This window comes from Rhinoraja longicauda, chromosome 6 (genome assembly GCF_053455715.1).
Source record: "Rhinoraja longicauda isolate Sanriku21f chromosome 6, sRhiLon1.1, whole genome shotgun sequence".
In the NCBI taxonomy this organism is placed as follows: Eukaryota; Metazoa; Chordata; class Chondrichthyes; order Rajiformes; family Arhynchobatidae; genus Rhinoraja; species Rhinoraja longicauda.
This window is the reverse complement of record NC_135958.1, coordinates 7323510-7350348: the sequence shown is the minus strand read 5'-3', so window position 1 is coordinate 7350348 and position 26839 is coordinate 7323510. Positions and strand designations below refer to the sequence as shown.

The window sequence follows — 26839 nt, the reverse complement described above, 5'->3', positions numbered from 1 at the left end:
TGGCTGTTGCAAAACTCATGTATTTGATTAAATGAGTAAGAATTACAGTACCTCAGCTGTTAGTAGGTATTAAATTTTAGTGAAACTGGATTGTTTCGTCCAGCTTTCCAAGAAAGTGCATATATCAGTCACAAGGGTTTTTCTTCCCATACCTAATACAAAATTATTACACAATAAAACACTATCTCTCGGTCGGTGAAGATGAAGCTTCATTTTAAGCAACGTACCAATACAGTATATACATTAATGATTTTCCCAAGACCTGTCGTTATGCTATATAAATATAATATATTTATACACACAAGACATGGTCTATAATAGCTTCATATTACTCCCTTCAAAGGTGTTCAAAAGATGCATTTATTTAGCAGCAATGTGTAGGTCCAGCACATTTTTCTCTTCTATACTAAATATACCTATGGGGCAGAAACCTTTATTGTATTTAAAGGTACAACAACAGGAGGTCCGTTCCTTTCCTTTACCATCATACCTATTGCTCCACTGAAACTCGTCAACATTGAGAATGGTGCAAGTGAAAAGAACAATACAAAGGAACTATTTAGAACAGAAATTATAGAACGTACAAAAAAAAAAAAATTCCACTTGATGTTAAAACCAGTAAAGAGGAAACTGCTTACAGAGTGAGACGACATCAAGATTCAGTTTGAAGTCTGCAATTTACAGTTATTTTTTGTTAATGGAAGGCATGTCTCAACAAGGAACTGATTTTTTGACAAAATTCTGGAGCAGTCTACCAAAACTTTACATTATTTATATATGTACACACACACACACGCACACACACACACAGACCATTGTCCAGTAAGGATGGTCCTGTGAGGCATTGCCTCGAACGCCAGTCATGTTAAAACTAGATTACTCACAAATCATAAAATAAGTTAATGCAAGGGCAAAATTCACCTAACAGAATAGATTTGCAAATGCTAGGAAACTTACATGTTTAAAGCACTCTAGTCCATTAGTATACAGGGCAAGATGCTAAAGACCAGTAGTGTACATTTGCAACTCATTTGCAAAGCAAAGTTATTATCACTAATAAATAAGTTTTTTTTTCTCCTCTTCCCCCATTACAACACTAAAAGTTAGGCATTGTACAAAAGGTGTTCTTGCAACACTTTGGTCCATTGGCTCGAAAGATGCCCCCAGATTGCTTCCGTCGCCAGCCGCTTTAGCTCAATACCATTTCTTTGCTTTCCCCCACCAAATGGGTGAATCTGTGGTTGGTCCCGTTTTCAGTGGCCGATATCTTCTCCAGACCAGCTAGAGGTGTACCTGCGACCGCACTGTGAAGTTTGTCCATGCTCCCCGTTAAGCCGCCGACGGGCGAACTGCCGCCGTTGCCCAGACTGGCAACGTTCGGGGGGAGCCCGCCATTCTGAATCACGGATATCTCGTTGGTCTTCATCGCCAAGCCGTTGGTCAGGGCCGCCGCGTACTGGTTCCAAAACGACGAAGGGTCTCCGTCGCGAGCCCTCACTGCTAAATCCTTCTGGAACATTTCGGTGAATTTAATAGGATTGCCGCCCAGAAATGCCATGGGACCATCCACCGAAAGTCGCCTCCCTCGCCTCGCGGGGGCACTGTTCCACATGTGCGTCCCCATGTGAACCTGCAGAAACAACACAAGGTTAAGCCTTCCAGCTACTGGAGCATTGGACACCACTAAAAGCCCTTGCCATGCACAATCTATACACATTCATATAAGAAAATAACTGCAGATGCTGGTACAAATCGAAGGTATTTATTCACAAAATGCTGGAGTAACTCAGCAGGTCAGGGAGAGAAGGAATGGGCGACGTTTCGGGACGAGACCCTTCTTCAGACCCTTCTTCTATACACATTCATATAGTTCACTCAAGGGAAGCAGACACCTTTTGGGTTAATGAAAGCCATCGTTCCTCTATTTCTACGCAATAACTCATTATAGACAATAGATGCAGGAGGAGGCCATTCGGCCCTTCGAGCCAACACCGCCATTCAATGTGATCGTGGCTGATCATTCTCAATCAGTACCCCATTCCTGCCTTCTCCCCATACCCCCCAAATTGCCCCACATATCTCATTTAAACATTGCCCCCCTCACCTCAAAGCTATGCACATGTGTGTAGGAAGGAACTGCAGTTGGACACCGAAGCTGGACACAAAATGTTAGTGACTCAACGGGTCAGGCAGCACTCTGGAGTAGGAATAGGTGACGTTTTGGGTCGAGACCCTTCTTCAGACTGACAATGGACAATAGACAATTGTAGGCCATTCGGCCCTTCGAGCCAGCACCGCCATTCAATGTGATCATGGCTGATCATTCTCAATCAGTACCCCGTTCCTGCCTTCTCCCCATACCCCCCGACTCCGCTATCCTTAAGAGCTCTATCTAGCTCTCTCTTGAATGCATTCAGAGACTTGGCCTCCACTGCCTTCTGAGGCAGCGAATTCCACAGATTTACAACTCTCTGACTGAAAAAGTTTTTCCTCATCCCCGTTCTCAATGGCCTACCCCTTATTCTTAAACTGTGGCCCCTGGCCCTGGACTCCCCCAACATTGGGAACATGTTTCCTGCCTCTAACGTGTCCAACCCCTTAATAATCTTATACGTTTCGATAAGATCCCCTCTCATCCTTCTAAATTCCAGTGTATACAAGCCCAGTCGCTCCAGTCTTTCAACATATGGGCACAAATCGCTGGTGTAACTCAGCGGGTCTGGCAGCGTCTCTGGAGAAAAAGGATGGGTGATGTCTCGGGTCGGAACCCTTCGTCGGACCGCTACAGGGCTGTACGTTCAGAGGGAGCAAGGTCAGAGTAGGTAAAGGAGTAGAAAAGTGAAGAATGATGAGAAGCAGCCTGTCCTGCTGAGTTACTCCAGCATTTGGTGTCTATCTTTGGTATAAACCAGCATCTGCAGTTCCTTCCAACATAACAACTCTTTCACTAACTTGATGAATACACCATCTTATAAATTAATTCCTGCTTGTCGGTCTGGTTGTTTTGCAAAAAGAGGACACAAAGTGTTGGAATAACTCAGTGGGTCAGGCAGCATCTCTGGAGGACACGGATAGGCGACTTGATTACTGCGGGTGTCAGAGGTTATGGGGAGAAGGCAGGAGAATGGGGTTAGGAGGGAAAGATAAATCAGCCATGATTGAATGGCAGAGTAGACTTGATGGGCCAAATAGACAATAGACAATAGGTGCAGGAGTAGGCCATTTAGCCCTTCGAGCCAGCACCGCCATCCAATGCGATCATGGCTGATCACTCTCAATCAGTACCCCGTTCCTGCCTTCTCCCCATACCCCCTCACTCCGCTATCCTTTAAGAGCTCTATCCAGCTCTCTCTTGAAAGCATCCAACGAACTGGCCTCCACTGCCTTCTGAGGCAGAGAATTCCGCACCTTCACCACTCTCTGACTGAAAAAGTTCTTCCTCATCTCCGTTCTAAATGGCCTACCCCTTATTCTTAAACTGTGGCCCCTTGTTCTGGACTCCCCCAACATTGGGAACATGTTTCCTGCCTCTACTGTGTCCAATCCCCTAATTATCTTATATGTTTCAATAAGATCCCCCCTCATCCTTCTAAATTCCAGTGTATACAAGCCTAATTGCTCCAGCCTTTCAACTTACGACAGTCCCGCCAAATGGCTCAATTCTACTCCTATCACATGACATGAACAGATCCCGACCAGAAAGGTCACCTATCCCAAGTTCTTCAGAGATGCTGCCCGACGTACTAAGTTACTCCGGCACTTTGTCTTTCCTATGTAAAACAACATCTGCGGTTCCTTGTTATTACATAGTTGCTTTTCAGGTTTAATCTGCTGCAGATTGCTATTCCTCAAACATTACGTGGAATATTTCATGAGAAATGATTGAATGGGAAGAAATTAGTGGAGATTTATACTTGAATTAGGTTAGGTACTTCACGGAAGGTCAGTTTGGCATATACAGTCAAATCTCTACAAGGGATCAGATGATTATCAGGATGAACAATACATCAAATTTTATTAACAGTTTAAAATTTCATTGGATCATAAATTACGCACAAATTGACCACAATGACCCTCTACAAATTTTTCAATTATAAGTTAAACTTTGATCATTTTGACACAAGGTCGTTTAAAAAAAAAATCCACACTTCTTTCAAACAACACTGGTTAATTACACCTTTATAATTTATTTTGCTTTTCCTTGACTCCCCCCACCCCCACCGAGCTACACACACAGGGCCACCAGTAGATTTTAAAATCAATTCACGACTGCCTACATGATACAGTCTATACCATCTCAGTGTGGGCCTCAGTCTGAAGGGTCTCGACCCGAAATGTCACCCATTCCTTCTCTCCCGAGATGCTGCCTAACCCGCTGAGTTACTCCAGCATTTTGTGATACCATCTCAGTGTGGGGTCAGTGACAAACTGGCATTCTGTCCCACGATTCCGACCCAACCCATAATTCCTCTTACTTTTTAAACTTTCCAATTACATTCCAAACCTTTTGTCTCACGTCATTTATTCCAGAATGTGATTATAAATGAAGGGGGGAGAAAAAAAACAGTTGCTGGATGAGACAAATAGCTTGGGTAACTCAGCGGGACAGGCAGCATCTCTGGAGAGAAGGAATGGGTGACGTTTTGGGCCAAGCCACTTCTTCAGAAAGGAACAGTCATCAGTCTAGATAAGGACCGTTATTTAGACAGTCTGAAGAAGGGCCTCGACCAGAAACATCACCCATTCCTTTTCTCCAGAGATGCTGCCTGACCCACTGAGTCACTGCAGCTTTTTGTGTCGGTCGTCGGTGTAAACCAGCATCTGCAGTTCCTTCCTACACAGTTACTGGAGGAGGTGCTGCAGTGAGCAGTGAGACACTAAACTCCACAGAAGTGCTTTGATAATTTGGAGAGTTAAAAAAAAAAAATCTATTTGTATGGAAATAAACTGAAATAAGTTCAGCACTGGTGATCGCTACGGTGCATTGCTAAAATGTTAATACCTTTTAAATTTACATTCCAACAACATACATCATCCTACTTGTATGCTTGTAATATTTTGCTGCCAACTTCAATACAAACTGAAAAAAGCAGTTATAAAAATGAGAATGGGTATATTCCATTCATGAATTTGCATAACACAATAAATAAAATCAAAGATTATATTATATATACTTGACAAGTTTTACTTTGCAAATTTATTTTGTGATTACAGTCCAATCTCTCTCATATATATATATATATAAATGGGAGAGATATAATAGGATATATTTATATATATATATATATATGAGAGATTGGACCGTAATTACAAGATTGAATATTTTATAAAGTACGTACTACTGGTCAGTTTAACATAGGTTAACCCACTCATATATATATATATCCCATTATATCTCTCCCATTATTTATATATATACATACATACATATATATATATATATATATATATATATATATATATATATATGTATGTATGTATATATATAAATAATGGGAGAGATATAATGGGATATATATATATACAGTACTCCAGGTGAGGTCTCACTAGGGCCCTGTACAACTGCAGAAGGATATATATTTATATTATATTATATTATATTATATTTATTTATATTATATATATATAAATAAAACTGACCAGTAGTACGTACTTTATAAAATATTGAATTTGTTCTTGCGTTCCCCTGTATATTATTTTATTTGTATATCATATATCCACACACATATATATGTGCAAGTGCGGAGGCTTTATAAGGCGCTGGTAAGGCCGCATTTGGAGTATTGCGAGTCATTTTGGGCCCCATATCTGAGGAAGGATGTGCTGGCTCTGGAGAGGGTCCAGAGGAGGTTTACAAGAATGATCCCAGGAATGAGTGGGTTAACCTATGATAATAATAATAATAATGCATTACATTTATATAGCGCTTTTCTAAACACTCAAAGACGCTTTACAGGGTTTACTAAAACATAGAAAAGAAAAGAAATAGATAAATAAGTAAACGAACAGAAAAGGAGACAGAAGGTGAGGTGACGGTCAGTGGTTGAAGGCAGTGCTGAACAGGTGAGACTTCAGTGATGTTTTGAATGTGGTGAGTGAGGAGGAGTCTCTGACGGTTTGGGGTAGTGAGTTCCAGAGTGTGGGAGCAGCGATGGAGAAAGCCCTGTCCCCCCAGGAACTGAGTTTGGTCCGGATGGGGGGGGGGGGGACAGGAGGTTGGCAGCAGCAGAGCGGAGGGTACGGGTAGGAGTGTGTCTGTGGAGGAGGTCAGTCAGGTAGGATGGGGCCAGGTTATGGAGGGCTTTGTAGGTCATGAGGAGGATTTTGTACTGGATTCTCTGGGGGATGGGGAGCCAGTGGAGCTTGTAAAGGATGGGGGTGATATGGTCACGGATCGGGGAGTGGGCGAGTAGACGGGCAGCGGAGTTCTGGATGTATTGGAGTTTATTGATGATTTTTGAGAGTGAACCATAGAGGAGGCTGTTGCAGTAGTCCAGACGGGAGGTGATGAAGACGTGGATGAGGGTTTCTGTAGCTGTGGAGGAGAGGGATGGACGGAGACGGGCAATGTTTTTGAGGTGGAAGAAGGCTGTCTTGGTGATGTGTTTGTCGAAGGAGAGGGTTTGATCAAAGATGATTCCAAGATTCCGGATGTGAGGGGAGGTGGATACTGGGAGACCATCAATATTGAGGGTGAAGTTGTGGGTGGATTTGGTGAGCGTTTTTGGTCCAATGATGATGATTTCAGATTTGTTGCAGTTGAGTTCGAGGAAATTGAATTGAAGCCAAGATTTTATTTCAGTGATGCAGTTTGTCAGTGTAGAGTGTGTGGTGGTGGAGATTGACTTGGTGGAGATGAGGAGCTGGATATCATCGGCGAAGCAGTGGAACTTGAGACCATGACGGCGGATTAATTGACCAAGGGGGAACAGGTACAGGATGGAAGAGGAGGGGGCCGAGAACTGAACCTTGGGGGACACCTTGGGGGAGGGGAGCGGTGGGGGATTTGCAGTTATTAATGGAGATGAACTGGTGCCTGTCGGAGAGGTATGATTTGATCCAGGATAGGGCTGTGCCGGTGATGAGCATTTGTCAGCACTGGGCCTGTACTCGCTGGAGTTTCGAAGAATGAGGGGGGGACCTCATTTGAGACATACAGAATAGTGAAAGGTTTGTATAGAGTGGATGTGGAGAAGATGTTTCTGCTAGTGGGAGAGTCTAGGACTAGAGGTTGTAGCCTCCAAATTAAAGGAAGTTCTTTTAGGAAGGAGATAAGGAGAAATTTCTAGTCAGAAGGTGGTAAATCTGTGGAATTCTTTGCCACAGAAGACTGTGGAGGCTGTCAGTGGATATGTTTAAGGCAGTTAGATAGATTTTTGATTAGTACAGGTGTCAGAGGTTATGGGGAGAGGCAGGAGAATGGGGTTAGGAGGGAGAGATAGATCAGCCATTATTGAAAAATGGCGGATTTGACTTGATGGGCCGAATGGCCTAATTCTACTCCTATGACCTATGATCTTATGACCTTGCACATATAACAAAAAGATGGACACAAAATTCTGGAGTAGCTCAGCGGGACAGGCAGCATTTCTGGAGAGAAGGAATGGGTGACATTCTGTGTCAAGACCCTTCTTCAGACTAGTTAGGAGAAAAGGAAACCTCTATATCTGTGATATCAGAGATGTATTTATATATACACACATTCTCTCTATATATATACACACGCACATCCACTCAAACACATGTATATTTCATACAACATACACACATAAATAACTAATATACATTATGTGATATCACATATACATTATGTGATATTAAAGTAAGCATGCAGGTACAGCAGGCAGTGAAGAAAGCCAATGAAATGTTGTCCTTCATAACAAGAGGAGTTGAGTATAGGAGCAAAGAGGTCCTTCTGCAGTTGTACAGGGCCCTAGTGAGACCTCACCTGGAGTACTGTGTGCAGTTTTGGTCTCCAAATTTGAGGAAGGATATTCTTGCTATTGAGGGTGTGCAGCGTAGGTTAATTCCCGGAATGGCAGGACTGTCATATGTTGAAAGATTGGAGCGACTAGGCTTGTGTGCACTGGAATTTAGAAGGATGAGAGGAGATCTTATCGAAACGTATAAGATCATTAAGGGGTTGGACATGTTAGAGGCAGTAAACATGTTCCCAATGTTGGGGGAGTCCAGAACAAGGGGCCACAGTTTAAGAATAAGGGGTAGGCCATTTAGAACTGAGATGAGGAAAAACATTTTCAGTCAGAGAGTTGTGAATCTGTGGAATTCTCTGCCTCAGAAGGCAGTGGAGGCCAATTCTCTGAATGCATTCAAGAGAGCTAGATAGAGCTCTTAAGGATAGCGGAGTCAGGGGGTATGGGGAGAAGGCAGGAACGGGGTACTGATTGAGAATGATCAGCCATGATCACATTGAACGGCGGTGCTGGCTCGAAGGGCCGAATGGCCTCCTCCTACACCTATTGTCTGTTGTCTATTCGCAAGTACACACACATACTCTCAAATACACTATACATGTATGCTTAATATAAAATAGACAGTAGAACTACATCACCTGCACTATTTGAACGTACTCGAGAGCATGATGCAGCAAAATACCTTCAGCTTGCAGATAGACACAAAATGCTGGAGTAACTCAGCGGGACAGACAGCATCTCTGGGGAGAAGGAATGGACGATGTTTCAGGTCGACACCCTTCCTTAGACTGAAGTCTGAAGAAGGGTCTCGACCCGAACCGTCACCCCATTCCTTCTCCCCAGAGGTGCTGCCTGTCCCGCCGAGTTACTCCAGCGTTTCGTGGCCATCTTCGGTGCAAGGCGGTGGTCCCTTCCCACACGTACCTTCAGATTGCCTTTGGTGGTGAAGGCCCGGCCACATATCGTACAGGCAAACGGTTTCTCTCCCGTGTGCGTCCTCTCGTGTATTTGGAGAGCGCTGGACGAGGAGAAGGTTTTCCCGCAGGCATTGCAGTAATGTTGCTTTGGAGTCCTTCTCTGCTGCGCTGACAGGACCGGCGAGACAGCGGACGTGGGCAGTGCCCCGGATGGGATAAGGCTGGCGGGTAGGTTCTTGCAGTCCAGGGGACACCCGTGCATGAAGCCATTGACCTCGGTTTTGATTAAGGACGTCAGCGTGAGGGCGGCCGGGGCGGTGGAGCTGGGGTTGGCGGCGGGCATCAGGGTGGAGCTGTTGGCCTCGAACAACTGAGCCGGGAGGTCCCGCATCTGATGTGTCAACATGTGCTGCTTCAGGTTGCCCTTGGTGGAGAAACCACGATTGCATGCTGTGCAAATGTACGGGCGCTCTTTGGTATGGCTTCTGTAGTGAATGTCCAAGGCACTCTGGCAAGCAAAGGCTTTGCCACAGATATCGCAAGATGTGTTCCTCAACTTGCCGCGGTCTCGGCCGGGAAACAGCAGGCTCAGAGCGTCATCCTTGTCCGCCCGCTCGGCGTTGCTGGAGGTCAGGTCCAAGGCGCCGCCATTGGTGGTGGCGGGGGACACCGAGTTGGACGCGTCCAATAGCAAAGGCCTGTGGTGCTGCCTCTCCTCGCTGCCCGGAGACTTGGACCTGCGGCTGTCCGCGTTGCTGTTGCTCGGGGATAGAGCCCGCAAGGAAGAGGTAGATTCTGAAATGGCAGGACTTCCAATACTTTGGCTCTCCCCGTCTCCGACCATCGAGAAGGAGTCGCTGGTCGCTAGGTCGCAGTCGGCCGACCCGTTCTCCACCGAGCGCAGGCTGGCTTGGAGCTGCTCCACCAGGCCGGCGTTGATCATCTTCATCTGATGCTCCAGCGCAGCGATGCTGGACATCTCCGACGGCAAGGGGGACGGGGAGAGGCTGCCGCGGGAAGCCTTGGCGGACATGGGCGCATCCGGGACGCTGCTGTCCGGCCCGTCCTCCATGTTCTCGTCCGAGTAGTCATCCATGTCTTCGAAATTCTTGTCTTCGAAGGACATGGTGGTGTCGGACTCCATGGACTCGGGGTAGTTGTCGGAGACGGGGGTGTTGGGGATCTGGCCGCCCATGTGCATGCGGATGTGCTGCTGCAGTACCACTGCGTTGGTGAACTTCTTCTGGCAGATGGGGCAGGAGTGCTGGACGCGCAGGGGCGGCACGGCGCGGTGCACGCTGTAGTGGGTCTTCAGGTTGCCCTTGGTGGTGAAGGCACGGCCACAGACCTTGCACTTGAAGGGCCTCTCGCCCGTGTGCGTGCGGTAGTGCATCTTCAGCGCGCTGTGGCAGCTCAGCACCCGGTGGCAAATCACGCACTGGTTGGGGTCCGCCATCTTGCGGTCGATGTTCTCGACCAGCTGCTGCAGCTTGGATGTTTCCGACATCTGCAGGGAGTCCAGGAGGCCACCAAAGGGAAACTGAGAGTTGAACTGCTCGGACGCGAGCGGGCCGAGCGGCGCGGTGAAAGCCGAGGTGGTGCTCAGTCCCGAGTCCGAGGCGCTGGAGCTGACGGGCACGGCCGACTGCAGCGACTGTACGCGGTCATCGGGCTTATCGTTTGAGGTAGGTGAGCCATCGTATTCCACCTCATCCAAATCGCGGGCGCTTTTCACCGAGGGCTCCGTGGCTGCCGCGTCGCTCCGGACCGATCCGGGCGGGCTGCAAGAAGACTGGTTGAGCGAGATGGGCGGACACTCCTCCGACTTGATGATGGCGGCGGGCAGCCCCGATACCGTGGACGGGAGAGGCAGGCCGACGGACGCGGACAGCGTCGGCAACAGCGGCTTGGTGTCCAGCCAGCTGCTTATTGGCTTCTCGGGGGGGACAGACATCCCATAGGGGATCCCTGTGTTGGTCGGGACGTTGTCCAAGTGTTCGGGAACGGGGTAAGGGTTCATGTGAATGTGAGGGTACTTATCCCTGTGCCTCTGGAAGTGAACCTTCAGGTTGCCCTTGGTGGAGAAGCGGTTGCCACAGATGTTGCACTTGTACGGCCGCTCACCTGTGTGGGAGCGCAGGTGGATCTGTAAGGCACTGTCGCTTCCAAACACTTTCGCACAGAAGCGACACTTGTGCTTGAAGAAAGCCTCGTCGGAGCCGCTCTTCGCCTCAAACACCACCACGTTGGGGGGATTGCCCGTCCGCGCGCCCGCCAGGGCGGCCAGCGAGCCGAGGGTCCCTGAAGTCGCCGCTTCGATGCCTGAGAGAGCGCCGGAAAACAGGGGCGCGGGCGCGGAGGGCTGAGGTAGCAGTGAGGCGGACAACTTGCCGAGCAGACCGCCGATCCCCAGGGCGGCGGGGGCGGAGACGGAGAGGCGAGAGCCGCAGACGGCGGCGGAACCCGCGGGCGCGCTCTCGGAGGGCTGGCCGCCGGCGCTCGGCAACGCAGGGGCGGCGTCGGCCTGCGGGGAAGGACTGCGAGGCTCGGCGCCGCCGCTGCTCCCAGGACTGCACTGAGGTAGATGTACTTGATTCCCACCACTGATGCTGGCAGACTGACTGGCGATACTCTGGGCAAGTCCAGCCGCGGCAGCAAGTTGCTGAGATAGATGCGAACTAAGTGTAGTCAATGGGTTAACAGCAGCTCCTAAAGTACCCGGGGAAGAGTTGACCACCGACGGGGCGTCGGGGCTTTGAGAAGCCAACAAGATAATCTGGTGGCGGATTTGTTCAATAAGCTGCAGCTGATGGATCTGTTGATGCTGAAGAGCCAAGAGCTGTTCCATCAGTGCTGGGACTGCAATCTTACCACTCGACGAACTGTTAGTCCTGGTTTCCTGGGAGAACTGGGCAACTGCCACTTTTGTACTTTGAAGATTTTCAATGATCACATTACTATTCAACATGGAGAAGTTCCCCAGAGCTGTGATATCACCTATATGAGGTAGAGGTGTTGTGACAGCCGAGCTTCCCATTGTGGGATAATTACTGCTTGTATTATTACTGTGGTTATTACTACTGTTAGTACTGCTGACGTTACTGCTGCTAGCGTCCAGCTCCATGAGTACTTCCCGGTCAAGTTCCTTGCTGCTCTCTACAAGCTCATTGCAGTCGACTGGGCTCGCGTTGTCCGCTGCTCCCTCGATCTCTTCCTCAACGGGGTGGGCGGGAGATTGCGGGGAGGGGGCTGCCGAAGGGGCGGCTGGATTTTCATTTACAATCAGAACCAGTTGTTTCTTAGTGCAATTCTTCTTGTGATGGAGGAAATCAGGCAGCTCGAAGAACTCTGCACAGCAATGGCCACAGACGTGAGCATCCCCATTCTTGGCGTGCCGCCCTGCTTGGCCGCCCAGTGACGTTCCTGCAAAATCCAAAGGGGGAGAGGGGGGGGGATGAGAGGAAATTAGTCGTCGAGAAGATGCAAGAGTCACTCATCAAATACAGACCGTGGACTTCACGAGAGGAATAGAAACGGACGCGAGGGAGAATATATATATTTTTTGTTTTAAATCGATGTTTGCACATCGGAGAACTTAACTTAGCAAAGGAAGGAACTGCAGATGCTGGTTTAAACCGAAGATAGATGCAAAAAAAAAAAAAAAAAGACCCCAAAAAAACTGGAGAAACTCAGCGGGTCAGGCAGCATCTCTGGAGAAAAGGAACGGGTGACGTTTCAGATCGAGACCCTGCTTCAGTTCGACCCGATACATCACCTATTCCATTTCTCCAGAGATGGAGATGTGACCCGCTGAGTTGCTCCAACTTTGTCTAGCTTTACTTAGTTTACTTTCAGTTTAGAGATCCAGCGCAGAAACAGGCCCATCATCCCACCGCGTCGACCAGCGATCGAACACGCACACACACGTGCACACACACACACACGCACACGCGCGCACACGCGCGCACACGCACACACACCAATTTACAATCTTCACCAAAGCCAATTAATCTACAAATCTGCATGCCTTGAGTGAGGGAGGAAACCGGAGCACCTGGAAGAAACCCACACAGATCATGGGGAGAACGTACAAACTCCGCACAGACAGCACCCGTAGTCAGGATCGAACCCGGGTCTCAGGCACTATAAAACAGCAACTCTACCACTGCACCACCTTAAGATAGTAATTCTCCAAAGTTCGTATTTGGCACCCACCATTCACTAAATCTCTCGTACCTCAGACAACACACATCAAGATATAAAATTCTCAAAATTATGGACATTTTGGAGCTTAATGAAATTCCATGGAAAGAATTGATTTCCAATATTTCATGCGTACCGTCACATCCCCTTGTCCACTGGGGAGCATGTCAAGCATTCGAAGACTCGTTATTAGACTCTGCAACTGTCGGGTTTCTCTCATTTTCAGCAAAATAATATAGGTCTTTGACAGTTCACGCCCTGTCACTAAACCAATTTGCAATCACTTCAAATCCCAATCGACATTTGACAAGCAAAGGATCCCAGGCAACTTGCTGCGGGGAGAGGAGACTGGGACACGTGAAGGAACAGTGGCAGCAATGTTTCTGACATGACCAGCTCCCGACACACCCTCTCTTAAGAGCAAGGGAATCTCCGAGAGTTAGTGATAAAAAATCTCTCAGATGGACCAAACTAAATTGGTCACAATGATTGAATGCAAGCAATCAAATGCCAAAATTAGCTCTTTACATTTTCGATGTGACTATTGGACGTATAATGTCCAACTCATTAAAAAGACAATTCTTAAAACAAATTATTTGACTTATAAATAATGCACAATATAATTTATCATTTAACAAAATGATCCACTGATGCTTTTTCTCTTCTCTCTTCTCCCCCCCCCCCCCCCCTCAACTTCTAGTATCAAATTGTTAACTTTGGACTTTATAGAGATACAGCGCGGAAACAGGCCCTTCAGCCCACCGAGTCCACGCCGACCAGCGATCACCGCACACGAGAACACCATCCTACACACTAGGGACAATTTACAATTTTACCGAAGCCAGCTAACCTACCAACCCTGTACATCTTTGGATTGTGGTAGGAAACTGGAGCCACCGAAGAAACCCCTCGCAGGTCACAGGGAGAACGTACAAACTCCATACAGAAAGAAAGCTCCTGTAGTCAGGATTCAACCCGGGTCTCTGGCGCTGCAGGGCAGCAACTCTACCGCTGCGACGCTTATTTCTCTATCATTTCTAGGTGCTGTTTTGTATCACAAGATATTTGGGAACTTACGTAATCGAGCGAGAAAATTATGCAGTTCTCTGGCAGTATCTACATTGTTAGCTGGGCACACAGGGTAAACCGACTGTAAAACTGCAGTAGTTAATGTGCAGTGGGCCTCTCACCTTCTCAATCTAACAACTCACGTTTTAATAAGGGACACCAGCTTTACAATTAATTCTCCACATTGCTACCCGAAAGATATGCAAAGGGCTCAAAGGCTTCTTTGTCAAATGTATTTCCACGGAACAGTTAAGACTAACACCATACTCTTACCAAGATGAGAAATGGAATTCAGAAATATAACTTGGTATAAGCATAGCCGTGAGATTAAGTTTCAAGTTATAACATGGAAATAGATGCTTTGTGTATCAAGACCAATTTACTTTCATTACGTAGAACATTTTGTCTTGTTGGTGTGCCACAAATAGCATCATTTTGCTTTAAAGATTAAACATTTCTTTTGAGTAAAACACAAAATATTGGTGCACCGGGGTTATCCAGCACTGTTTTAATCAAGATTAGAGTATCTGTAGTTCCTTGTGCTGCCAAACATTTATATCCAATAAATTTATTCATAAAGTACCAAATCAAAAAATGGCTTTGCACATCTTAAATGGAACTTATTATTGAAAAATAAAAAGCATATATAGATTATCATATGTTGAAAGACTGGAGCGACTAGGCTTGTATACACTGGAATTTAGAAGGATGAGAGGAGATCTTATCGAAACGTATAAGATTATTAAGGGGTTGGACACGTTAGAGGCAGGAAACATGTTCCCAATGTTGGGGGAGTCCAGAACAAGGGGCCACAGTTTAAGAATAAGGGGTAGGCCATTTAGAACTGAGATGAGGAAAAACTTTTTCAGTCAGAGAGTTGTGAATCTGTGCAAATCTCTGAATGCATTCAAGAGAGAGCTGGATAGAGCTCTTAAGGATAGCGGAGTCAGGGGGTATGGGGAGAAGGCAGGAACGGGGTACTGATTGAGAATGATCAGCCATGATCACATTGAATGGCGGTGCGTACAGGCTCGAAGGGCCAAATGGCCTCCTCCTGCACCTATTGTCTATAGTTCCTCTCGTGTAATCTGGAGCTCCTTTATGGTTCCTTCATTCCATTATGGTGTGTGATGCTACTGCATTCAGAGTACATGTGTAGGAAGGAACTGCAGATGCTGGTTTAAACCGTAGACACAAAAAGCTGGAGTAACTCTGGATAGAAGGAATGGTTGACATTTCGGCTAGAGACCCTTTCTTGTTAAGAAAATAACTGCAGATGCTGGTACAAATCGAAGGTATTTATTCACAAAATGCTGGAGTAACTCAGCGGGTCAGGCAGCATCTCAGGAGAGAAGGAATGGGCGACGTTTCGGGTCGAGACCCTTCTTCAGACTGATGTCAGGGGGGGGCGGGACAAAGGAAGGATATAGGTGGAGATAGGAAATTTCTTGTTAAATTCAAATGTAGGTATTCTTGCATTGAGGCAATGGAACGGTTTTAAAGTTTTCAAATAATAAATTATTACGATTTCTATGAATCGCCCGGCGTTTTTTTGGATAAATATGCGACGATGATTCACATCAACTGGTGGCGGCGAGAAAGGTGAAGTGTGCGTCAGATGTACCCCGAGTATTATTGCTGCTGTATCTGACACAACGGCAAGACAAGAGAAAGATAACAACCGTGAAGCAATGCAGAAATCCCAGCGAGACATCCCTCTCTTGCTTAGCGACATGTCCAGGAATTACTGAAGGGAAACGAGACCGGACAACGTACCCTACCATCTCCAGTACAATAGACAATATACAATAGGTGCAGGAGGAGGCCACTCGGCCCTTCGAGCCAGCACCACCATTCAATGTGATCATGGCTGGTCATTCTCAATCAGTACCCCGTTCCTGCCTTCTCCCCATACCCCCTGACTCCGCTATCCTTAAGAGCTCTATCTAGCTCTCTCTTGAATGCATTCAGAGAATTGGCCTCCACTGCCTTCTGAGGCAGTGAATTCCACAGATTCACAACTCTCTGAGTGGAAAAGTTTTTCCTCATCTCCGTTCTAAATGGCCTACCCCTTATTCTTAAACTGTGGCCCCTGGTTCTGGACTCCCCCAACATTGGGAACATGTTTCCTGCCTCTGACATGTCCAACCCCTTAATAATCTTTATACGTTTTGACAAGATTCCCTCTCATCCTTCTAAATTCCAGTGTATACAAGCCGAGTCGCTCCAGTTTTGTATACAAGCCTAGTCGCTGCAGTCTTTATAGAAGCTTAGAAAATAGCAGGAGGAGGCCATTTGGCCCTTCGAGCCAGCACCGCCATTCATCGTGATCATGGCAGATCGTCCACAATCAGTAACCCGCGCCTGCCTTCTCCTCCATTGTACTGACAAAGAGTAGAATAGTAAACGCACTGTGACACACGCTGTTCACTGGAGTTCAGTGTAGTCACTGGAGTTTAGAAGGACGAGAGAGGATCTTATAGAGACGTATCAAATTATGAAAGGACTGGACAAGCTAGATACAGGAAAAATGGTCTCAATGTTGGGGGAGTCCAGAAACAGGGGCCACACAGTCTAAGAATAAAGGGGAGGCCATTAAAAACGGAGATGAGGAAAAACTTTTGCACCCAGAGAGTTGTGAATTTGTGGAATTCTCTGCCACAGAGGGCAGTGGAGGCCAAATCACAGGATGAATAGTTAGATAGAGCTCTAGGGGCTTGTGGAATCAAGGGATACGGGGAGAAGGCAGGCACAGGTTGCTGATTGCGGATGATGAGCCATGATCATAATGAATGGTGATGCTGGCTCAAAGGGCCAAATGGCCTCCTCCTGCACCGACCGATTTTCTATGTTTCTATGTTTTCATGTTCACTCGGATTGAAAAGCCAAGGTCACTTCCCTCTCTGAATGAGTGTGCACCTGTGCACTTGGAATAGCCAAACCTCACACATTGATGATGAAACAATACCACTTTGATATGCCCAGCATCTCCCTTCAATACAGCATAATCTTCCAGAGTGGGGAAGAGACCACACCAGACGAGGAGGGAAGTTTAAAGGAGAAGTGAGAGGCAAGGTTATGTTTGGTGGGTGCCTGAGACATGCTGCCAAGGATGGTGGAAGCAGATGCGACAGTGGCCGACAAGCCATTTTTTAGATAGGCACATTGATATGTGTAGGAAGGAACTGCAGATGCTGGTTTACACTGAAGATAGGCACAATGTGCTTTAGCAGCTCAGCGGGACAGGTCGCACATCTCTGGATAGAAGGAACAGGCGACATTTCGGGTTGAGACCCATCTTCAGACCGGAGAAGGTTCTCGATCAGAAACGTCACCCACCCATTCCTTCTCTCCAGAGATGGTGCCCGTCCCACTGAGTGACTCCAGCAGTTTGTGTCTATCTTCGGCACTGAAATGGAAGGATATGCATCACGTGCAGGCAGAGGAGATTTAGTTTAATGGGACATCATGCCACAGTGGGCCAAAGGGCCTGTCCCTGTACAGTTTCTACGTTCAATTAAAAAAAATTGCGGCAGTGTTTGTTAGCGAGCAAGTGGGACATGCCACCTGACCCAAAGCTGCAAAAAAAAACAAAATCATACAAAACCCATGCAACTAGTGCAGAGTGGAATACACAGAGTAGTCCACCGTATAATATTGTTAGTGTCAGAAGGAACTACAGATGCTGGTTTATACCGAAAAACAGGACGCAAAATGCTGGAATATTGTTAACATGTCCCAAACAATAATAACAGCCCCATCATTGTGCTCAGAGTATGTTGGGCTACAGTTAATTGTAAAAAATATGGATGCACACATACATACTGAAACAAGTGCGTTTAAAGGAAACCAGTAAAGTTAACAAAAACTAGACCAAGTGGTTGGGCCCGTCCTCGTAGGGTTTCCATTGTAACCGGGAGGGGGGGAGGGAGGGAAGGGGGGGGGAAATAACATTGTTATTTTCAGTTTAAAACCAGAGTTTTTTTTCCCCAAATCAAATTGCAAACCAATTATAAATTTGCCAATGAGGGAACTTAAAACCAGAGATAAATACATGATATAACTTTAAAAGAATTGAGGAAATCTGAAGAAGAGTCCCAACCCAAAACATTGCCTATCCAGTTTCTCCAGAGATGCTGCCTGGCCTACCGAGTTACTCAAGCATTTGAAGAAGGGTCTCGACCCGAAACATCACCCATTCCTTCTCTCCCGAGATGCTGCCTGACCTGCTGAGTTACTCCAGCATTTTGTGAATAAATACCTTCGATTTGTACCAGCATCTGCAGTTATTTTCTTATACAAGCATTTTGTGTCCTTTGGTCTCATTATATAGAAACAGAAAAATAGGTGCAGGAGTAGGCCATTTGGACCCTTTGAGCCAGCACCGCCATTCAATACGACATCATGGCTGATCATCCAAAATCAGTACCCCGTTCCTGCTTTTTCCCCCATTTCCCTTTAGCCCAAAGAGCTAAATCTAGTCATTAACGTGTTGATGATGATTTATAAGGTATCCAATATTAATCCTCTTAAAGTTGAGTACGGAAGGAAATACAACAAAAACACAACATGTTGCAATGTCTGGCTTCATCTCGAGTATTAAATTGGTGAAACTGCTTTAAAGGGGCTGTGAAAATGGAAGCTACGCAGTATTTAAGCAAAGCCCATTTTCCGAATAATTTTTGGCAAACACACAGGCTTCACAGTTGGAAATATTCGTGTTAATTTGACACATTTTGTTCCAAAAAAACCCCAGATTTATTGATGAGCAAATTGCTTCCATTCATTGGAAAGAATCCTTTTCACTTTTCTTTCTAATTCGCACTGGCTGCTCGCATTTCTCACCGCACACCCGAGGATTAATTTGCAAATCAAACAAATAAGAAAAAAACATTTCAGCACTCTAGCCCACTTCAACCTTTTCAAGGACAGGAAGGTCCCCTATTGTTTGGAGACAGTGACCCCGGCCCCACAATGGTGTGTGGTCATCAGGGGAAAGGACACAAAGCTGATCTTGTTTAATTCAGAGATTATCTCTCTGCATGTTTCCCTTTTACCACAGAATTAGATAGCAAAAAGCTGCCATGACATCAGGCTCCGAGAGTCCACAGCACAATTAATGTCAGATATCGGGGAGATCATCTGAAATAATGTAGTACAATTGCCCCACACAGCACAAAGTCATCTGGGCTACATTCGGAATCATTGGCTGCTCCTGGAGTACATTCAGTTTAATACGTACAAAGTTGTAATGCCGTGACCTACTTGCACTCCCTACTTTTAAGGACAGTTTGGAAAGATTACTTGCACATTGCTACGCACATAGTAGGTAGTAAAAATTAAAAAAAAATCGTGCCTATTCCTTTCCGCAAAGATGCGAGCAGAATTGCAGAAGGCACAATGCTCTGTGGCATTCTAAAAACATGGGGAGGCTTTTAGGAAGGAAATCAAACTAAAACGACTTGAGAAACACCACAAAAAAAACCCAGCAATAAATCACCAATTTGGCACCGGGATTGGTTTTGATGTTTTTGCGAATACACAGAGCCATTTGTATTTCAAGTACCAACCTTAAGAGAGATACATTTCCCCAAATTATTTGGTTGGCATACCACAGGTTTAGTCAAGTTTTAGATCCTCTTCCCAATAAATAATCATAAAGCCAAGGTAACATCTCTCCAATACTTACCCCACCATCCTCATTGTGACAGAACTATGGGCAAATCTGAGCTTTTTAGCCTTGATTCTGAGTTCACTGGTAATAAATGGCCTTTTAAAAAAAGTTGTGATCTCTTCTGCCTGCCTGCTATAGCAAGACTCCTCATTTGGAGATATAGAGAAAAAAAACACTTTTCAAGATCACATTTATCAAAACAAAGACAATCTGCCTTGTTTGGTCAGCTGTGCTTAAGCAAATAATTACGAATGCAAACTAAATAACTTACTGTGGGAAAAAAAACAAGGCCCACTTCATCAGTTCTGCAACTCCCTGAAAAACATTGAGGCAGAAGACCCACAAGATTTATGTGGACTGAACATTAGCAAAATTACTCTCAATACTGGAATGCTAATTGTCGTAGAAGTCCGCCTCATTGCATCTTATTACAAGTGCCATATTAAAAACACAACACGACAGTGCAACATGCCTGATGTTAAAGTCACACACTGACAGAGCACAGCTGAATTAAACAAGATAAAACAAACCTCTTAATTATTTTGGTTCCGGCCCTTTCACTTTTGCTAGAGTAAATCAAAATGCAAAAAAATAAATTGAAATAAAATGTGCAATTACAATAAGGCCTCAGAAGAAACTTCCAAACTCTTTTTAGATATTCGATTCCATCATCATTTTTGCACCAAAGAGAGTTAATTTTGTTTTAAAAAAAAAACCAAATTCTTAGAAAAATATATCCATGCCAAAATGTTGCATGTAACGTGTTTTTAAATATTTATTGCTGTGAGATCCGAGTATTCATAACTTTCCTTAAAGATATAACGACTTTAGAAGAATAGAAACATAACAATACTGTCTTAGGACTTCATCTATTCTGTCCAAAAATCAAACCGTTTCCAAACTTCCGTTAAGCCAATTAATAAATATTAACGAACTATAATTGAATGGTTCAAAATGTAATTTGTGCAAACCATTTTAAATCTATAATAGCCAATTTATCATATTGACAATAAATATAAATGAAGTATTGGAAGGGTAAAAATGTATTCGGTTCAAGAGGCAAACAATCTATTAGTGGCCAATTTATAACATTATAATAAGTATTAATGAAACAAGTGCATGGTTCAAAATGCATTCTGTGCAAACAAACCGTTTGAAATTTATTAATAGCCAATTTATAATATTAATAGGAGGTAATGAGGCATAATTGAACGGTTCAAAATATTATGTGCGCGCAAGACAATTCGCAATCGAGTCATTTAGTTTTTTATCATCCTGTAATAAACGTGTTGCTTTTCTTTGTAAGGTTAACCGCAGCAGATATTGCAAATCTGTGACATCTCTCAACCTATATTGGAGTCGGTGGCGATTTGCAGGTTTTCATGAGCGAGTCTCGGTGGCTCTGAAATGATCGTTGTTGTCAAGATTAAAGTGCGGGCTCATGAGAGTGAACGCTAGATGGGGTAAAGGTTGCAAACCTGGGAAAACCTCACTGCCCCCACACACTCACACACTCAGGGAGTATGTGTGTGCTCTGGGCTTGCTACATGCGAGCTCCCCACTGCATAAACATTGGCAGTGTGACAAGAAACTAAATCCCATCCCAGGCGAGGCGAAGGGCCTGGCGTGGGAACTAGCTGTCAATCTCCACATCGGGGGTCTGGCATGGACGAGGAAAGGGGGGGTGGGGGGGGGGGGGGGGGGAAGAGAAAAAAAAATAGAGAGGCTTAATGGGTCAACTGTGGCGCTGATAAGGTTAAAGCCGAAACGAACTACTAGGCGTGCAGAGCTGCAGAGCTCCGGGGTCAATTCAAAAGGTACTGGAGTACATCTTGTAGGGTGAACTCTCGTCACCTTAAGGCGGGGGGGAGGCAGTCAGAGGTTAGACCAGCATAGCACCAAAGCACTTGGTCGTTAGCACCAGGAGGGAACACACAAGATACCAGTGTTTACCACGAGCACAAGTATCTGCGATGCACATGGAGAGTGGAATAGTTTTTCGTAAACCTTCTTCCTAAACTGTCCATCCAACAATCTTGAGTATTCTTATAGCCTCACCATCTCTTCCCCCCCACCCCCCAGTTTATAGTTTACCGTTTAGTTTACAGTGAAAAGCTTGTGTGTTTGCAAGCTATCCAGTCAAAAGACAAGACTATATACATCAGGACTGATATTCAGAATTTCCACAGAAATTGCAGACACCGTTCATCACTAATGCAAGAAAGACCTCGCGACTTCCAACGCCTCAAAAATAACTCCAGAGAGCCAATCTATTAAAAAATATTGCTTGTTATCTTCCGGTTTTGATCTTAACACAAACAGCAAAGTGACTTCCCAATGTCAGGAGACTTGCGTTTGTTATAGATGTGTCAAGAAAGGTCACCGTAAGAAGCTTTCAACACAATTTTCGGCTGCACTAGATATTCGCTGCCACCAATATTTACATCCCAGATCATCCATGTACAGTTCGCAGAACAACACGGCATTTCTTTAAAAAAACAACTAACATTTAGCTTAATCCAAAAAAAAGTACAAGACCAAAAATTATCCTTCTATGCAGAGTTACTGAACTAATAAGTTATATATAATAACTTGTATTTATAACTCAGTTATATAAATATAACTTCTCTTCACACACAAAAAAACGGCAAATTTCTCCAGATTATACCGGTCCACACTTGTTCGCTGAGACGTCTTTAGAAAGATCACTCCACATCAATGATTTCTATCCCACAGCTCAATTTGAACCAACCCCAATTTGGATTGGGGCGAATTTGGTTTCAGACACAACGACAATAATGCTTAGAAAAAGTGTTTCAATTGGCGAGGTGTCAACCACAAAAATAGTCGCAGCTACATCTGATATGACGTCTTATTTTCAATTAGTATTTCACGCGAGAGATTCGTATTGATGATATATTGGTGAAATACTAATATATATATATATATATATATATATCATCAATACGAATTGATGATATATATATCATCATATATATATATATATATATGATGTGTGTGTGTGTATATATATATATATATATACACACACACACACACACCCATAATCTGAATTAATGATCACGGACATCTCTGATGAATTTCGTATGTACTGACAATGGACGAACAAAAAATTCCTAAGCTACATTATCTAAAAGCCTCTTCATTTTCTTAATGTCTGTATATAAATTAGATCACTTACCACTTGAATTTAATTTGTAACGCGGCAGGAGTTCCAACGCACTTGGAAATCCTTAAAGTACATTTGGTTTCAATCTGTGAAACTAACTACATGGAGGAAATCTAGGTGCAGGAAGGGGGCCGCAGAAACTGGTTGACACCGAAGATTATAGATAAGGCACAAAATGCTGGGAGTAACTCAGCGGGACAGGCAGTAGCATCTCTGGAGAAAAAGGAATATAGGTGGTGTTTCGGGTCGAGACCCTTCCACATGGCCTACAACCCATGTGAACCGCTGACGCTCAACTATCTCAATGCTTCCTTGATATAATGGAGATGCGAGATATCCACTTGACAATTGAAACATGCCAACGATGCGCCGTGGACAGGGTTTTTTTTTTGGGGGGGGGGGGGGTGGAGTAAAGTTGCAGCTGCCTTTTTAGACAATAATACTGTGGGGGAAAAGTGAAGATACGTACCTAGGTGCAAACAGATCTGCAGTGTTAGTGACTGGCGATGGGGTGGTTTAATAGTAAATTCTGCAGCGGTTCCAGGAAGCTGAACGCAACTGTGTGTGTGTGTGTGTGTGTGTGTGTGTGTGCGTGTGTGCACACTGTTCACAAATCACGATGAGTCACACATATCCCAACAGGCACGTTTCCCAATCGTGTAATCTGTCGTTTGTGTTTGGTAACGCGGTTTTAGCCATGGCGGAGTTTGCACAGCGGACTTGTTAAAAAAGTGTCTGGAAACTAAATCAGAGATGCTTCCTAACCCCGGGGACTGTCAGTCTCATCCAAAAACCATAGGAATGGCAATTGGGAACAAAAACCATGTTCTGTTTATCCGGGGTGTGTGTGTGTGTGTGTGTGTGTGTGTGTGTGTGTGGTTTTGTTTTTTGCACACACACACACACACACACACACACACACACAGCCCGGCCTTTTCTTTCCAGTGAAAAACACATTTAGCAACTCAATAGTACAAACATGCATCAGTTGGGTTTTGTTTTGTATGTTAAAACAAACGGTCCATTTGTTTTACATTTCTCTCCAATGTAAACAGACTCTCCTCCCCCCTCCCCCCCCCCCCCCCCAAAAAAAAGGATAAGGGGGGAAATAAAAGAGGCTTGTACGAGTAACTGCGTCAATTAATTATTGCCAACATCATCTAATGCTCACGGACTTGTCGCACGCAAACGCTTCGCACTTCAGACCAAACGCCGAGGATATTAACAGACTGTTGACACTCCGAACTTTCTCGCATGGACTGGGCACTTTTTTTGCTGAAAAAATGCAGTGAAATTATCCCGATTCCAGACCGGGGGGGAAGAGAGAAGGGAAAAAATGCCAAAGAAACACAAGGGAAAGTCGCGTCCTCGTATCTCTCTCTCTGAGAATCCTGCAGCCTTAAACTCAGCGACTGCCGCAGTTCCAATTCCTTTTTTTGTTGTTGTATCCTCGCTCCTCTGTTTAAAAAAATCAAATTCCTGGCACAGAGAAGTTCTTTCGCTCTTTTCCTAAACCCACAAAGTCTGCCCAAATGTGTACCCAAATAGTAACTGAGCGAACTTTGTTTTTAAACCCCCACCCCCTCCTCCCTCCCCTCTTTCAAACGAGGTGTTCGGCTTCCAGCGACTGAAGTCACATTGGGACACGCACACACACACACACATGCAACACTGCCATCATTACACACAAGTTATTTTTAAACCTAGCCTACGGACGCGGGCTCTCTCCCATCACAACATTCAGCGTTATTTCAGCTGAATACTGCCATTTAAATCCACCAGCGAAGCCAGAGAGAGGGGGGGAACTTTTGGAAGACGCCAAGCAAGGCTTGTGTTGCACATGTGCTGCGTAGTAGCACTGCACTAAGAAAGGTAGGAAATTAAACTTTGTGTGTTTTCTAGGGAGGGGTGGTGGGTGGAAGGGGGGGGGGGGGGAGTTAGTTTGGGGAGGGAGGGGTGGAGAGAGAGAGGGAGGGAGGGAAAGGCAGAAAAGAAAATACAGCCAAAGGCACAGTCACATTTTTAAGTGTTCTCACTCACTCCCCCCCTCTCTCTATCTCTCTCTCGCCTCTCATCTCATCTCTCTGTAGATATCAGTCTGATGAGCGATCAGAGATCGCCGCTGAATTGTGCAGAATTAAGCAGAATTAAAAGTGTAGAGAGGCAGCGCGTTAATCACCAAAAATGAGTGTTAATTTCACTCCAGAAATCTTGTCCCCCCTCATGTGCAAACTTTGGGCAGGGAGGGGAGGGAGGGAGTGAGAGGGAGAGGGGAGGTTTGGACTCACCATTCTGTCCAGACAATGCTGGATCCAGGTCCGACTTGAAGTGTTGCGGCTTCGCCTGTTTCCGACGCGACATGTTGGTTGATACATCAGCGAGCGAATAAAAAATTACAAATTCTGGAGTTGCAAAATTACGGAAATTGACCCTGGCGCCGACAGTGCGCATGTGTGCGGGTATAATTATGATTATCAATAATGCATTGCGATTAATCATCCGCTTTCTTGAAAGCCGATTGGCAAATTTCCAGCCGCCGCTCCGACACGATTCAAATTGCTCCACTTAATCAATTAGCTCTTGATTTGCTGGCGCGCCCCAGCGCTGGGTCTCCCCCCCCCCCTCTCTCTGCCCTCCTGCCCAATCAACGGGTGTACACCGACTGGCTCCAGCATCAGGGCTACTCTGTACACCCCCCTTAGCAACACCCCCCACATACATACACACACACACGTCGACTTCACACGCTCCTTCGTTGCTAAGGCTACTTCAGACCTGCTGCAATGTGTTGTTTACCCGCCTGCATTTCACTCACTGCACATGGTGGCACTTTAAACCCACTACATAGATTTACCCCGCTTACATTTAAGTTCATGCACATGATGGCACTTTAAACCCACTACATACATTTACCCCGCTTGCATTTAAGTTCATGCACATGATGGCACTTTAAACCTGGAACACATTTACCCCGCTTGCATTTTACTCACTGCACATGATGGTACTTTAAACCCACTACATATATTTACCCCGCTTGCATTTCATTCACCCCACATGGCACTTTAAACCTGCAACATATATTTACCCCGCTTACATTTAAGTTCATGCACATGATGGTACTTTAAACCCACTACATAGATTTACCCCGCTTGCATTTCACTTACTGCACATGGCATTTTCAACCCACCACATACATGTTTACCCCGCTTGCACCCAAGTTTAAACCTACAATATATATCACCCGGTTGCGTTTGAGTTAATGCTCATTGTACTTTAAATCCGCTACACATTTACCCGCTTGCATATAAGTTTAAGTTACAATTTTAAACTGGCTTTACACCTACAATATATTTTACCCGGTTGCATTCAAGTTAGTGCACAATGTATTTTAAACTTAACATATATTTTACCCGGTGGTATATGTTAGTGCACATGGCACTTCGAACCCACGACATATTCTCTCGTTTCCCTTATCCTTAACCAGTCTGAAGTAGGGTCTCGACCCGAAACGTCACCCACTCCTCTCCAAAGATGCTCCCCGTCCCGGTGAGTCGCACCAGCTTTTTATGTCTACGGTTTAAACCAGCATCTGCAGTTCCTTCTTACACACAACATATTTACCCAGTTTTGTTTAAGTTTGTGCACAACACACTTTAAACCTTCAACATATATCACCTGGCTGCATTTATTGCACATGACATTTAAAACCCAAAACATATTTACCCCGTTGTAGATTGAAGTTATTGCACATGACACTCTAACCCGACAACATGTTGAAACCCTGCTACTATGTATTTACCCGGTTGTATTCAAGTCCAAGTTACAATAAACCCAACTTTAAACGACAATATAT

At 45.2% G+C, this 26839-nt stretch overlaps 1 protein-coding gene across 3 annotated transcripts; it reads right to left on the bottom strand.

The window, feature by feature from the left end:
• Positions 1 to 26492, bottom strand: sall1a (spalt-like transcription factor 1a). Of its 3 annotated transcripts, XM_078400397.1 has the most exons (4): positions 26397 to 26492; positions 25275 to 25388; positions 8859 to 12274; positions 1 to 1630 (listed from the first exon to the last, which is right to left on the bottom strand). In XM_078400397.1, exons 2-4 carry the CDS (start codon positions 25345 to 25347, stop codon positions 1190 to 1192), a joined length of 3930 nt encoding a protein of 1309 aa, XP_078256523.1. In that variant the 5' UTR covers positions 25348 to 25388; positions 26397 to 26492; the 3' UTR covers positions 1 to 1189. The 3 variants fall into 3 exon arrangements, with proteins under 3 accessions (XP_078256523.1, XP_078256521.1, XP_078256522.1); XM_078400395.1 differs by lacking the exon at positions 26397 to 26492 and having other exon boundaries at positions 25275 to 25560; XM_078400396.1 differs by lacking the exons at positions 25275 to 25388; positions 26397 to 26492 and adding an exon at positions 24158 to 24524.
• Between the last annotated feature and the right edge of the window lie 347 nt (positions 26493 to 26839).